Here is a 13,740-nt window from a genome sequence, read left to right as displayed (position 1 = left end):
ATTTGTCAGCAGTGTGACATACATTATGGAATAAATCAGATGAACAGCTTTCAAAAGAATCTAGACTTGACATATAAACGAAACATGTAGAAGAAGTTATGGTTTACAGACAAAATTACATTAATAGGAATGAAACTAGAATGGCTACAGTCATTTAAACTCTAAAATCTAAACACTAGGAAGCATATATGCACTTAAAATATAGCGGGTACACTTTGGCACAGTCATATCTTGAGAATAACTGTACATACCATCTCTAGGCATGTTTGTATATGTGTGTGTGTCTGTGTGTGTGTGTGGGGTGTGTGTGTGGAATTTGTCTGGTCAGTCTCTGGCGCTGAGTTTCTTGCCCACAACCGGGGGTTGATCCTTTGATGTTCCAAAAGCTAGGAAATTGGGTCCACTGTCTTACCTCGCCCAGGCCACAAAGATGTCAAATGGGCTCATCTTTGCAGACTGGTCGGAGCCGACTTAGTGATTAACGAACACAGTTCATCAGGTTAAAAGCATTCTGAAAACTCCAAAGTTTATTGATTGTCCTGATACATGTGCATATGCTACAGAGGATTGGCGCTTAGCAGGGTGAGGGCGCTGACGATGCTCCTTAGGCGGCGCTGCTTGAGAGGTGGATGGGGCAGGTTTGGTCTGCTGAGCCGGCGCAGTCCTGGGGCGGCTAGGAGCAGACGCAGAGCTGGAGCGCTTGGGCAGAAAGTGTCTCATGGCCTGAGACGACTTCTGCGCCGCTGTGAAGCGCTCGGTGAAACCATCCACCGCTGGCCCAAAAAGACCGGAAGGGGAGACCGGGGCGTCCAGAAAGGCCGTCTTATCCAGGTCCTTGATTTCCGTGAGGTTGAGCCAAAGATGGCGCTCAAGCACAACCAGGCTGGCCATGGAACGACCGATGGCCTGGGCAGTGGCCTTCGTGGCCCGCAGGGCTAGATCGGTGGCGCTGCGGAGATCCTTGAAGGCAGGTGCATCAATGCCGGACTCGTCCAAAGAGCGGAGGAGTTTGGCCTGGAACACCTGGAAGATCGCCATGGTGTGAAGCGCCGAAGCAGCTTGGCCCGCAGAGGTGTAGGCTCTTCCAGCCAGAGTAGAGGTGGTTCTGCAGGGCTTGGAAGGCAGGGCTCTTTTGGTCTTCCATCCCACAGCCGCGGGAGGACAGAGGTGAGCTGCCACCGCTTCATCCAGGGGCGGCAAATGCTCATAGCCCTTCTCTTCTGCGCCGTCGACAGCAGTGAGGGCAGAACGGTGTGTTGTGTGGAGGCGGGCGGAGTACGGAGCGCGCCACGACTTCGTAAGCTCCTCGTGCACCTCGGGAAAAAATGGAGCGGAACGCTGGCGAGGGGCTTGGCGGCGGCCTGGCAGGAACCACTCATCCAGGCGGCTACGCGATGGCTCCTCCGGAGGGGCCCAGTCGAGGTCTAGCTCTTCCACTGCTCTGGATAGGATGCGGAAGAGCTCGGCATCCATACCCTGGCCGTGATCAATGGGCTCCAGAGGAGGCGGGGGAGCAGGGTCGTCCGGCTCGCCAGCCCATCCTTCCGCTTCAGAAGCCGCAAGAGACATGGAGTCATCCGGCTCTTCGTCAGATCCTCCAAACGAGACGAGGTCGCTCGCATCTGCAGAGGGACGCTGCTCTGGTCGGGAGAACATGACGGGAGAATGTTCTCTCGGGGGAGAAGGCGAGGCACGCGGGGGCTGGGCCGACGTGAGCTCGCACAACTCGGGGCGCTGAGTCGCTCTACCCCGCTGTCTCTTCCTGGCCGGCTCGCAGGAGGAAGGAGACGGGAGGGCGCGAGCGGCGAGATCGCCTTCAGTGAAGAAGGCGACCCGCGAGCGCAGAGAACCGAGGCTCATGCTCTCGCAGTGCGGGCATTAGGCTCCAGCGAGCGCGCCGTCGGCGTGGGACTTGCCCAGGCACGCGACACACTCGCTGTGTCCGTCATCATCGTGCAGAGGGGCTCTGCACGTGCCACAAGAGTGGCGCGGCATTTGCAGCAACGCCGCCGCCGTTATAACGGCGATTGGGGGGCTCTTTTTAGAGCGGCGAGGGCCGCGGAAGCTCTTTTAGAGCGGTAGAACCGCTGAGGAAACGCTCTTTTAGAGCGGCAATAAGCCGCGGGAAAGCTCTCGAGGGGCGCACCGGATGGCGGCAGGAGACACGCTGAGAAGGCGGCCGAAAGCGGGAGCGGGAGGCGGGCGTCTCGAGGACGGCGCTCGGGGCGGCAGTCAGCGAGGGCGCCGGGGCTGTCTCCGACCGGCGAGTTCAGCTGGGTCCGCTGCGGGGCCTCTTCAGACGGCGGCGGGAGCTTCTCGAAGGCAGCGAGCTTCCTCAGGCTTCAGGTGGAGATCAGCGAGGAGATGCGTTGTCGTCGCTGAAGGAGAAAGGACTGAAATCCTATGGCGAAACGCCTGCTTATATAGCCCTTTACCCCGCCCATTTCGGCGGGAAAGTTCGCGCGCTCTCTCGCCATAGGTCGCGCAGCTATGCCGCGCCGTCATTGGTTCAACAACTTGTCTATGAGTGAACCAATGACGATGCAGTTACACTGCGTTATTGAAAAAGGCTTCAGTGACGGGGAAAAAGGGAGACTTTTCCCCATACGCAGTACGAGTGAAGTATCGAAAGGGAACTTACTTTGTATTTCTGCTTAAGGTTCTCCCATTTCTTTTTCACCCATGCAGCAGACACTTTTCCCTGCAGATTGTTCTGCTCTATAAAAGTTCTTATGGACAGACAAAAGAGATAAATTAGAGCTGCACAATATAGAAAAAAACGGACATTGCGATGATTTTTTTTTGTGTGTGTGCGCGATGTGTTTGGATGTGTTAGACCTATACGTTATGAAAAAAAAAAATGTTTTTTTTTACCAGATGACTTGAATGGCTATAATTATTCTACAATGATTGGTTTGATTTTCCCCAGGTTTTTCCTTTTACCAGGTTATAGTCTTCCATGTAGGCTCATTTAACATGTTAAATATCGTTAGCCTGATACGATTTATTTAACATAATTCCACTGACACAACATATAGCCTAACACTTGAAATGAGAAGCAATGCTAGTCTCTCTGCTACATTTGAGTTTAATGTATAGGCTACTTTCTTTGCCGTGCGCAAACAAACAAACTCACTGACGCGGAAAGTTTTATTTATTTAATTACATCACAGCCTTCGCGATTTGACTATTGCATTAAGCAATGTCGATTCTAATTATATATCCTGCCTATCCTAACCATAGATCCACATAAAATGCAACATATCAATCTAAGGTCATTACTCACTCGAATCCTTTTATAGCAGCGTTTCTCTTGCCCGTGAAAACAGCATCATTGGTAGTTCGCCAAGTAATTAGATGTTCAGTGTGTTCATCTGACCCTACAAAATATAAGACGTGTTAATTAAGCCTAATATTAGCACAACAGTGACAAAATGACAATAAATTAGGCTATTTGCTTTATAAATGTATGCACTTTTACATTTAAACGCTGATGATGGCACATTCACATTGTTAACATGTTTGTCCGTCATGTTTGTTCACCTTATGGATCTTAAACTCCTCCCCCAAACGCAAGAGATTATGGGCAACACGAGCCGATAAAGTGTGCACGGATCAACACTTCGAAAATCTACCGGAAATAGTACATCATCCGGGGAATTTTGGCATACAATTTTCAACATACTATGCTTTGGGACACACTTTTTGTAATCTCACATACTATTTAGGATGGATAGTATGGACATTGGGACGCATCGATGGATCCACACCACGAAAATCTGCAGGAAATAGTACACCATCTGGGGACTTTTGGCATACTCTTTTCCACATACTACGCTTTGGGACACACTTATTTTAATCTCACATACTATTTAGTATGGATAGTATGGACATTGGGATGCAGGGATGCAGTTAGTTGCTGTTTTCTTTTCTTCTATAGATTAATTTTAGATGAGTTTTTGTTTCTTTAGCGCCCTCCGGCTGCAGTATGAATTGGAAACTCCATTCATGGAATAGCCTCTTCTTCTTTTAGATGAATTTGTGGACTAAAAATGCACAGAGAGCGCCCTCCGACTTCAAGGATGAATTGAAAACACCAGCGCTCATAGTAATGACAATGAATATTAAATAAATATAACTACTCTGTATAGAAAATTGACATAAGCATATGAGAATCCAATATTTCTCCAAATGTGCATGCTTTTAAACTAAAAGCCTATATTCAGACTCTTTGCATCACATTATATTTTAAAGTATAATATAAAACCATTACTTTATATTGTAATAATATTTTTCTGTATGTTTCATATATCATGATGAGCTTGAGACATCACAGAAGGTTTTTTACACAGCCTACCTGACTGAAATGCCTCATTAATATGCAAGTCATTTCAGCTCATTACTATCCAATTCTTTTGTCTTCTCAGGTGAGAATGGCCCATTTTCAGTGGTGATTCACGCCTCCATGCATACTGTGTTTCTTGGCAAAAAGTGTCTTACAAAAACTAAATCAATATATTGTTTTATATGAAGGAGTAGGCAGCATAATTTTTACATAATTTTGAAGCAAAAACTCTAGTTTACAACCTCCAATACCCAGAAGTCTTGTGAACACAGATTTACTATACTTTTTTTGGCCTTATTTCAGTGACTTAAGTTTTTTTGTTTTTTCAATAACCACGCATAAACATTATTCCTTCAAAAACACAAACATGTACATACATGTACAATATTATTGTAGCCTAGTTTGTGCTGAATACAGTGTAATGACACTTTTGTCATTTATATGTTTATGAACAACTGAAAAAAGCACAAATGTCAGGGCATGTCAAAACTTCTCCAGGCCCCAAATCAGCCTCAGACTCCAGAGGGTTAAGTTACAGGGAATAAGAATTGAATCAACTGTAAATGATTCACTGTAAATGATTCAGAATTAATATTTAACACTTCATCAATTATTCGTCCAGCAAAAATTGAGGTTAGAGTATTTTACCAATTCTGGATAAAATATTATTCTGCGGCCAACAGTAACAATATTTTATTATGATTATTATTATTATAATTATTATATTATTATAAGCAAGAGGTAACTTTTAGGATCTTTTGAGTTTAAGACAGTAATTTGATACACAGCACAAGAAACTCGTATATGTGAAAATCAAAACAAGCTTTATTGACTACTTCTAATGATTACAAGAAACTAAGGCTAAACACACACATACATACATACATACGCACACACACACGCACACACACACACACACACACACACACATTCGCGGAGTTGATATGAGTTATGAAGAAAGTCCCAAATACTAACTAAACATCGCAACCTGAGGAAAATCACAAAAGCAGAGCTTTGGCTTGATCCTTTAGGTTTAAAGGAGTTTCACCAGTTTCCAGCAAGAGAGAGAAGTTTGCTTGTACCTGCGTTTGCTCTGACAGCTGAGGTAATCAGGTTGTTCTGCGACTCGTGTGCAGCGGAGTCCCGTTCTGGATTGGCTGTCTTTCAGGTGACGTCTTCTCAGGAAAGCCCTTCGTGGGTTGCGCGGAAGCTTTAAAGTTGTTGCCGGCTGGCGAAACGCACTGTTCTGAGCAGTTTTCTTCTTTGGAGACTTTGGTCAGATATTTCACGGAGTGTTTTGGAGTCTGGATGTGACGGCTGTTGAATGGTCAGCTGCGCGGCTCGTGGATGAAGTTGGCGACTGTTAGATGGAAAATCAGCCCCGGTAAAGGATCAGTTCTCAACTTCTTCTTTTCAGCATGACCCAAGCGACTTTTCAGCCGTGGTCAAAGTAGCGGTGCTTCGGCTACTGGGTTTCAACGACTGTGCTTCAACTCCGACTTTGACTTGTTCGGACAGCATAGTTTTAAAGGAGCAATTTGGCTCCATCCTTCAGATGCGATCCTCCAATGAGACGTTGCTACGTAGATTAGACACGCCTCGTCTATTGTCTATTGATCACATTGCGTGATATCTGTGGAACATTCTCCTGTTTTATTAACAACTTTATAACGTTTCTTAATATTTTCCTGATACTAAATTTCAATGTTTCATTCACACAGAATTACAGAGAATTATAAATTCTGCATTTAGAACTCAAACATGACACACTTCTTACACACATATTACTAGACTGACCTAATTAAAACAGTGATTACAAGAGAAAGAAAATGCATACGGGAATACAAACATATAATGCATTGAATCCAACATGTTAGTAATCACATCATAGCAAGTGTTATTCTGGATATAGTTAATACTTTAAATAATCGACAATTGTCCCTTTTGAGATTCAAGATTGAGTCCTTAAGCAGAGTTTAAACTTTGACCGGAGTCACGAGTGACTCCGGTCAAGAGGGTTTTGTGAGAGAATCAATAGATTTAACATGATCAGACCCCACGTGACTTTTGATTAGTTTACTTCTGATGAGCTCAAGACAGGCTTCTTTGTTAAAAGAAGTCACGTCTTCATTCCTGTTAAGGCTGGAGGTCAGGAAATGGACCTGTTGGTCAAAATGAAGCTTTGTTTGGTCAGTTCCTGGTTGATGGAGTCATAGGGCAAGTCCTGTTGAACGATGCCCTACAATGGCACTCACCAAAGGTCGAGGAGGATGAATTGGGCATGCGGAGATTGCATGCCCCGGAGATCCAAAGTATAGACATAGATTCAGGGTCAGCCTTCTTTGACATTCAGAGGGCGATAAACGGGAATTATCCACTTGCATGGGCTTGCTGGCTGGTTCTGGGGAGCTGACGGGTTCGGATCGGCGGGAAAAGATGGTAGGAAGTCAAGTCAAGTCAAGTCACCCTTATTTATATAGCGCTTTTTACAATGCAGATTGTGTCAAAGCAGCTTTACATTGATAATTGGTATATAATTTTCCTTTTAAAGAATAGTGTCAATGCAGGCAGATCAAAAGCACTGTTGAATAAATGTCAAGAATACTGTTGAATATCAAATGTCAAGTCAAATTAAATTAAATTAGGGCTGCACGATTAATCGTATTTTAATCACGATAACGATATCTGCTTCTCCCGATTGATTTTAAATAATCGCCATATTGGCCCACTCTATGAAAATGAACATAATTTGGAAATATTGGAAGTAATATTAGGAGTTTCGCTGTTTTATCTTTTGAAGTTCCTAAAGGTTTCACCAGTTTTCATAATGTTGATCAGCTAGAAATGATTGTTCTTTGCTTTACAAATTTGCCGGGCAACTTGAATCTGGTTTGTCTTATTGCAAACGAATGCTTTAAAATCTAATGTGAATACATATTACAAAGCGCTCACCAAAACCATGTTTTGTATTGATTTACCATCTAACGAAGTTATCATAGTTGGTTAAATTAAGTCGTTGTGCCACCTACAGGCCTTTTGGGTGAATTGTAGGTTGGTAAAGAACTTGCAAAATAGACATAATTACATTACTCTTTTTGATAGAATAAACGTAATTAATAATCGTGATTATAATTTTGAGGAAACTGTGGCACTGGCTGTCGTGTCAATGAGGCCTTCACAATGGATGATCTAGTCGACTCGATCTCTGCTGATACTTCAGGGCTGTGTTGTGGTCGTATCAAGGCGCCGGTCCTCGGTCTCATCTGGATACGGCCCGAATCCGGTTGACTACGGTAAACCTCAGGATAAACAGAAAGACTAATATTAGCGTAGATGCCATTCTTTTTCTGATGTAACGAGTACATCTGGTGTTATAGGAAGTGTTCCCGGTTCCGGCTGAACTAATTTATGCAGCCTAATAATCCTTTAGCGGATTTGAAAATATAAATTTATAATGTGTTATGTGTATGCCAGGTTAAAGAGATGCGTTTTTTAGTCTAGATTTAAACTGACAGAGTGTGTCTGCATCCCGAACAATGCTAGGAAGATTGTTCCACAGTTTAGGTGCCAAATAGGAGAAGGATCTACCACCTGCGGTTGATTTTGATATTCTAGGTATTATCAGCTGGCCTGAATTCTGAGATCGCAATAAACGTGAAGGACTATAATGCATTAAGAGCTCGCTTAGGTACTGGGGGGCTAAACCATTTAGTGCTTTGTAAGTAATTAACAAGATTTTAAAATCTATACGATGTTTAACACGAAGCCAATGCAGTGACGACAGAACTAGGCTAATATGGTCATACTTCCTAGTTCTAGTAAGAACTCTAGCTGCTGCATTTTGTACGAGCTGTAGTTTATTTATCAAGCGAGCGGAACAACCACCCAGTAGAGTGTTACAGTAATCTAACCTCGAGGTCATGAACGCATGAACTAACTGTTCTGCATTCTTCATTGAGAGCATATGCCGTAGTTTAGATATATTTTTAAGATGGAAGAATGCGTTTTTACAGATGCTACTAACATGGCCTTCAAATGAAAGATTGGTATCAAAGAGCACACCCAGGTTCCTAGCTGATGACGAAGACTTAACAGAGCAGCCATCAAGTGTTAGACAATATTCTAGGTTATTACGTGAAGAAGTTTTCGGTCCAAAAATTAGAATCTCTGTTTTTTCTGAATTTAGTAGTAGGAAATTACTGGTCATCCAGTTTTTTATATCAGCTATACATTCTGTTAATTTTGTGAATTGGTAAGTTTCGTCAGGGCGCGAAGAAATATAGAGCTGAGTATCATCAGCGTAACAGTGAAAACTAACGCCATGCTTCCTAATGATATCTCCCAAGGGTAGCATGTACAGAGTGAAAAGCAACGGTCCTAGTACTGAGCCTTGCGGTACTTCATATTTAACTTGTGATCGATATGACATCTCATCATTTACTACTACAAACTGATAACGGTCAGAGAAGTATGATTTGAACCATGCCAATGCAATTCCACTAATGCCAACATAGTTTTCAAGTCTATTTAAGAGAATATTGTGATCAATAGTGTCAAATGCAGCACTAAGATCCAGTAACTCTAATAGAGAGATACAACCACGATCTGATGATAAGAGCAAATCATTAGTAACTCTGACGAGAGCAGTCTCAGTACTATGGTACGGTCTAAATCCTGACTGGAAATCCTCACAGATATTATTTCTTTCTAAAAAGGAACATAGTTGCGATGAAACTGCCTTTTCTAGTATTTTTGACAGAAAAGTAAGATTTGAGATTGGCCTATAATTGACTAATTCTTTAGGATCTAGTTGTGGTTTTTTAATAATAGGTTTAATAATAGCCAGCTTAAAAGTTTTTGGTACGTATCCTAATGACAAAGATGAATTAACAATATTAAGAAGGGGATCTATGACTTCTGGAAGCATCTCTTTCAATAGCTTAGTTGGTATAGGGTCTAACATACATGTTGTTGATTTTGATGATTTAACAAGTTTAGACAGTTCTTCCTCTCCTAAAGCAGTAAATGAAATTAATTTTTCCTCAGGGACACTACAATGCAAGGTCTGACACGATACTGTAGTAGACGGTTGCATGGTTATAATTTTCTCTCTAATATTATCAATCTTGCAAGTAAAGAAGTTCATAAAGTCATTACTGCTGTGCTCTTTGGAAACATCAGAAGTTGAAGCTTTATTTCTTGTTAATTTAGCCACTGTATCAAACAAATACCTAGGGTTGTGTTTATTTTCTTCTAAGAGTTTTGAAAAATAGGCAGATCTAGCAGTTTTTAAGGCCTTTCTGTACTCAATCATTTTCTCTCTCCATGAAATGCGAAATACTTCTAGTTTTGTTTTCTTCCAGCTATGCTCCATTTTTCTGGCTGCAGTTTTTAGGGCCCGAGTGTGCTCATTGTACCATGGCATTGGATTAAATTCCTTAATCTTTTTTAAACGCAAAGGAGCAACTGAATCTAATGTGCTGGAAAAGACAGAGGCAATAGTTTCTGTTGCAACATTGAGGTCTTCTAAGCTGTCTGGTATGCTAAGGCGATGAAACTGATCAGGAAGATTATTTATAAAGCGATCTTTAGTGGTAGAAGTGATGGTTCTACCATATTTATGGCGGGGAGGCAGTTTAGCCGCTTTCACCGAATGTAATATACACGAGACTAGATAATGATCTGAGATGTCGTCACTCTGCTGCAGAATTTCAACGGCATCAATATCGATTCCATGTGACAATATTAGATCTAAAGTATGATTACGACAATGAGTGGGTCCCGACACGTGTTGTCTAACACCAATAGAGTTTAGAATGTCTGTAAATGCCAATCCCAATGAGTCTTTTTTATTATCTACATGGATATTAAAATCACCAACAACAAGGACTTTATCTGCAGCTAGTACTAACTCTGATAGAAAATCAGCAAATTCTTTCATAAAGTCTGTATGGTGTCCTGGTGGCGTGTATACAGTAGCCAGCACAAATGTCAGCTTACATAATGTTACGTAAAGCACCATCACTTCGAAGGAATTATATTTGAAAGACTTTTGACTAATACTGTAAATATTACTATAAATTACAGCAACACCTCCCCCTTTGCCTTTCTGTCGAGAATTGTGTCAATAATCATAACCTTGAAGGCTGGACTCATTTAAAGTAGTGTAATCGTCCGGTTTTAGCCAGGTTTCTGTCAAACACAGCACATCTAGATTATTGTCTGTGATAATATCATTTACAATAAGTGCTTTTGAAGAAAGTGATCTAATATTTAACAATCCAAGCTTTATCATTTGTTTATCTTTATTATCTCGATTTTTTATTTGTTGAACATCAATTAAATTTTTTCCATTAAATGGGTTTGGAAGTTTTTTGTTTTTATTAATTCGGGGTACAGACACAGTCTCTATGTGATAATATCTAGGTGTAAGAGTTTCTATGTGTTGAGTTGGGATTTATCTGACTTCTGTAACGTGAGGCAGCTAGCAGATGGTCGGTTTAGCCAGTCTGTCTGCTTCCTGACCTGTGCCGTAGTTTGTCATGTTTCAGCTCTAAGACTATGTGCCATATTACTAGAGAGAAGAGCAACACCATCCCGGGAAGGATGAATACCATCTCTTTTCAACAGGTCAGGTCTGCCCCAAAAACTTTTCCAATTATCTATGAAACCTATATTATTCTGCGGACACCACTTAGACAGCCAGCCATTGAGTGATGATAATCTACTAACTATCTCATCACTCCGACGAACAGGAAGGGGACCAGAGCAAATTACTTCTCCTGACATTGTACTTGCGAGTTCACACACCTCTTTAATGTTAATTTTAGTGATCTCTGACTGGCGAAGTCGAACATAATTTGTGCCGACGTGAATAATAATTTTAGAGTATTTATGATTAGCATTAGCCAGCACTTTTAAATTTGCTTTGATGTCAGGTGTAACGAATGTAGCGGTTCGTACAGTTATTAATTAATTTATGGATGAAATATGAATATAATAATTCATAAGGTTATGAATAAATTATGATTCATATATCAACCCAACGGGGAATTAAACATATATTGTGAATCAATTACAACAAATTATAATCAATTACATATATGATTAGTTCTGGTTTAATAATTATCTAGAGAAACTGTTCGTTTGTCCAGCAAACTAAGTCCCTCACAGAATATTATAAACAGAGTTATTTTCTGGCCATGAAAATAACTAAAGCATAAAGCGATCGAAAAACGTTAAAGTGACTTGGTCTTCAGTTGAAAGAATGAAAAGAAGATGGTTTTATAACCCAGTCCAGCATGCTAAAAGCGTTCTGAACATTCCCAAGTTTATTGATTATCCTGATACGTGTGCATATGCTACACAGGTGCTCTGGCTCCCGGCAAACATGTGACTATGGTGGCTGGTGTCTCTATTTTCACGTTCCGTGTAATAGAATCGCCAATTACTAGGGCACTTTCAACAGGATTCTCAGTGGGTGCGTCACTGAGTGGGGAGAACCTGTTTGATGTTCTTAATGGAACGGAAGAGTGGTGTTTTCCGCGACTAGGCCGCCTCACCGTTACCCAAGTGCCCTGCTGCGCGGGCTCTACAGCCGGAACCGAACAATGTACAGAGTTCACTAAGCTAGTCGCATCCAAAACAGTATCTGAAGCCCCTGCATTCTTACCATCCTTGATTAAAGTTTGGATGCGTGTCTCTAATTCTGAGATTCTCTCTGTCAGCCTGACTATTTCCCTACATTTATGACATGTAAATCCCTCGTCGCTGACAGAGAGGGCTATGCTAAACATGTGACAGATGGAACACGATATAACACTGGGAAAGGATGACATAACTCACCGTGTTTGTAGACTGATCCGAGTTGCCACAGCTGTTTGATGAACGCGTTGGAAGAGGAGCGCGCGAGACTGATGACAAGTTAAACAAGCTAGCGAGATGCAAACGCGTTGTATCAGCGTTTTAGATTCAAAGATTACAAGCTGGCGACATCAGATTAATGTGGTGGGCAATAGTATATATATAAAGTAATGATAATATAAGCAACAAAAAGTACGAGATTCAATAAAAGTAAGAGAAAACAAAGCTACACGGAGATACAAAACACTGAGCAGTGAGGCAGAGAGGCAGACAGGAGCAATCGAGCAGCAATCGAGCAATCCAGTGGCTGGCCCTGGTGCTCATCGAGACACGACTGCATACGAGTGCCTACGCGGATGGCGAGTTGGATGAAGCGTTCAAGGCCGATGGAATCCTCGAATGCAGCGAGATGCAACCGCACTCTGGGTTCCAACCCCTGACGAAATGAGGTGATGAGGGCTTGTTCATTCCATCCACTGCTAGCGGCCAACGTCCTGAACTGCAAGGCATAATCAGTCACAGATTTTGATCCTTGTTTTAAGTTATAGAGTTTCTCACCAATAGAAGAATCAGCCAAGGGGGTTCCAAAGACTTTGCGGAAGTGGGCGACGAATGAAGAGTATGATTTAACCACGGAGCCTTTCTGAGTCCAGAGAGAGTCGGCCCACTGGAGAGCCTTGCCTTGCAGTTGGGAGATTATGAACGCTATTTTAGCTGTGTCGGTGGGGTAGAGATGCGGTTGCATCTCCAGGACCAACTCACATTGCAGGAGGAAACCGCTGCAATCCTCCGCCGATCCAGAGTAGGGCGCCGGTTTGGCCATGGGACTGGCGTGCATCATCGGTGGAGGAGTGGAAGAAGTGGATGCGGAAGCGGCAGCAGGTGAGGGTGACGGTGACGGTGGTTGTGGGGTGAGTGCTCGGCGCAAAGCGTCAACGAGCTCTTGAAATGGATCCTGTGAACTCATGCTGATATCCTGTTGATACGGTCCGGTCTTCTGTTACAACAGAGACGGCTCGGAGGCAGATGTAAAAGCAAGTACAGTGTTTTATTGATATCAGCAGAGATAATGGTGAGTATATGGCAATGACAGAAGCTTGGTATGTTGATAGAAGAATAGATACTGTCCTTTTGTTGATTGTAGGATGAATATGGAAGAGCACGCTGGAGACTGGAGACTGGGAACCCTCACACACAGTTGGAGAAGCACATGAGGATTGACTGGAGACTGGAGACACTGGAGACGTTGGAGACAGGTAAGTAGCAGATTGGAGTCCTTAAGGTAAGTACACATGGAGATGTGGTACGAACGAGACCGGACAGTGACTGTGTGTGAATGTGGGGTTTTTAAGGTGGAGGTGATTGCTGAGTTGATGACGTGCAGGTGGCGGCGATTAGTACTCTGGTGATTGTGTGCGTGGGTATTGGAGGGTGGTGGAACCTGACGTGTCTGTGACACTCATAGCATGAAAAACAAAACTTATATTAAAATTCTGAATGTATTTCATATAAAGCCTGCAAAGAGTCAGTGT

At 42.7% G+C, this 13,740-nt stretch overlaps 1 protein-coding gene across 1 annotated transcript; it reads right to left on the bottom strand.

Annotated features, from left to right (window-relative positions):
- Positions 1-10,903: 10,903 nt before the first annotated feature.
- Positions 10,904-12,953, bottom strand: LOC125262625 (the record flags this gene model as incomplete). Its single annotated transcript, XM_048181452.1, has 3 exons — positions 12,630-12,953; positions 11,718-11,850; positions 10,904-11,286 (listed from the first exon to the last, which is right to left on the bottom strand). Coding segments are annotated over exons 1-3 (840 nt in total), but the record flags the coding sequence as incomplete, so codon positions are not given.
- Between the last annotated feature and the right edge of the window lie 787 nt (positions 12,954-13,740).

The sequence above is a fragment of the Megalobrama amblycephala genome, linkage group LG2 (assembly GCF_018812025.1).
Source record: "Megalobrama amblycephala isolate DHTTF-2021 linkage group LG2, ASM1881202v1, whole genome shotgun sequence".
Classification (NCBI taxonomy): domain Eukaryota; kingdom Metazoa; phylum Chordata; class Actinopteri; order Cypriniformes; family Xenocyprididae; genus Megalobrama; species Megalobrama amblycephala.
This window is presented reverse-complemented; position numbering and strand designations above follow the sequence as displayed.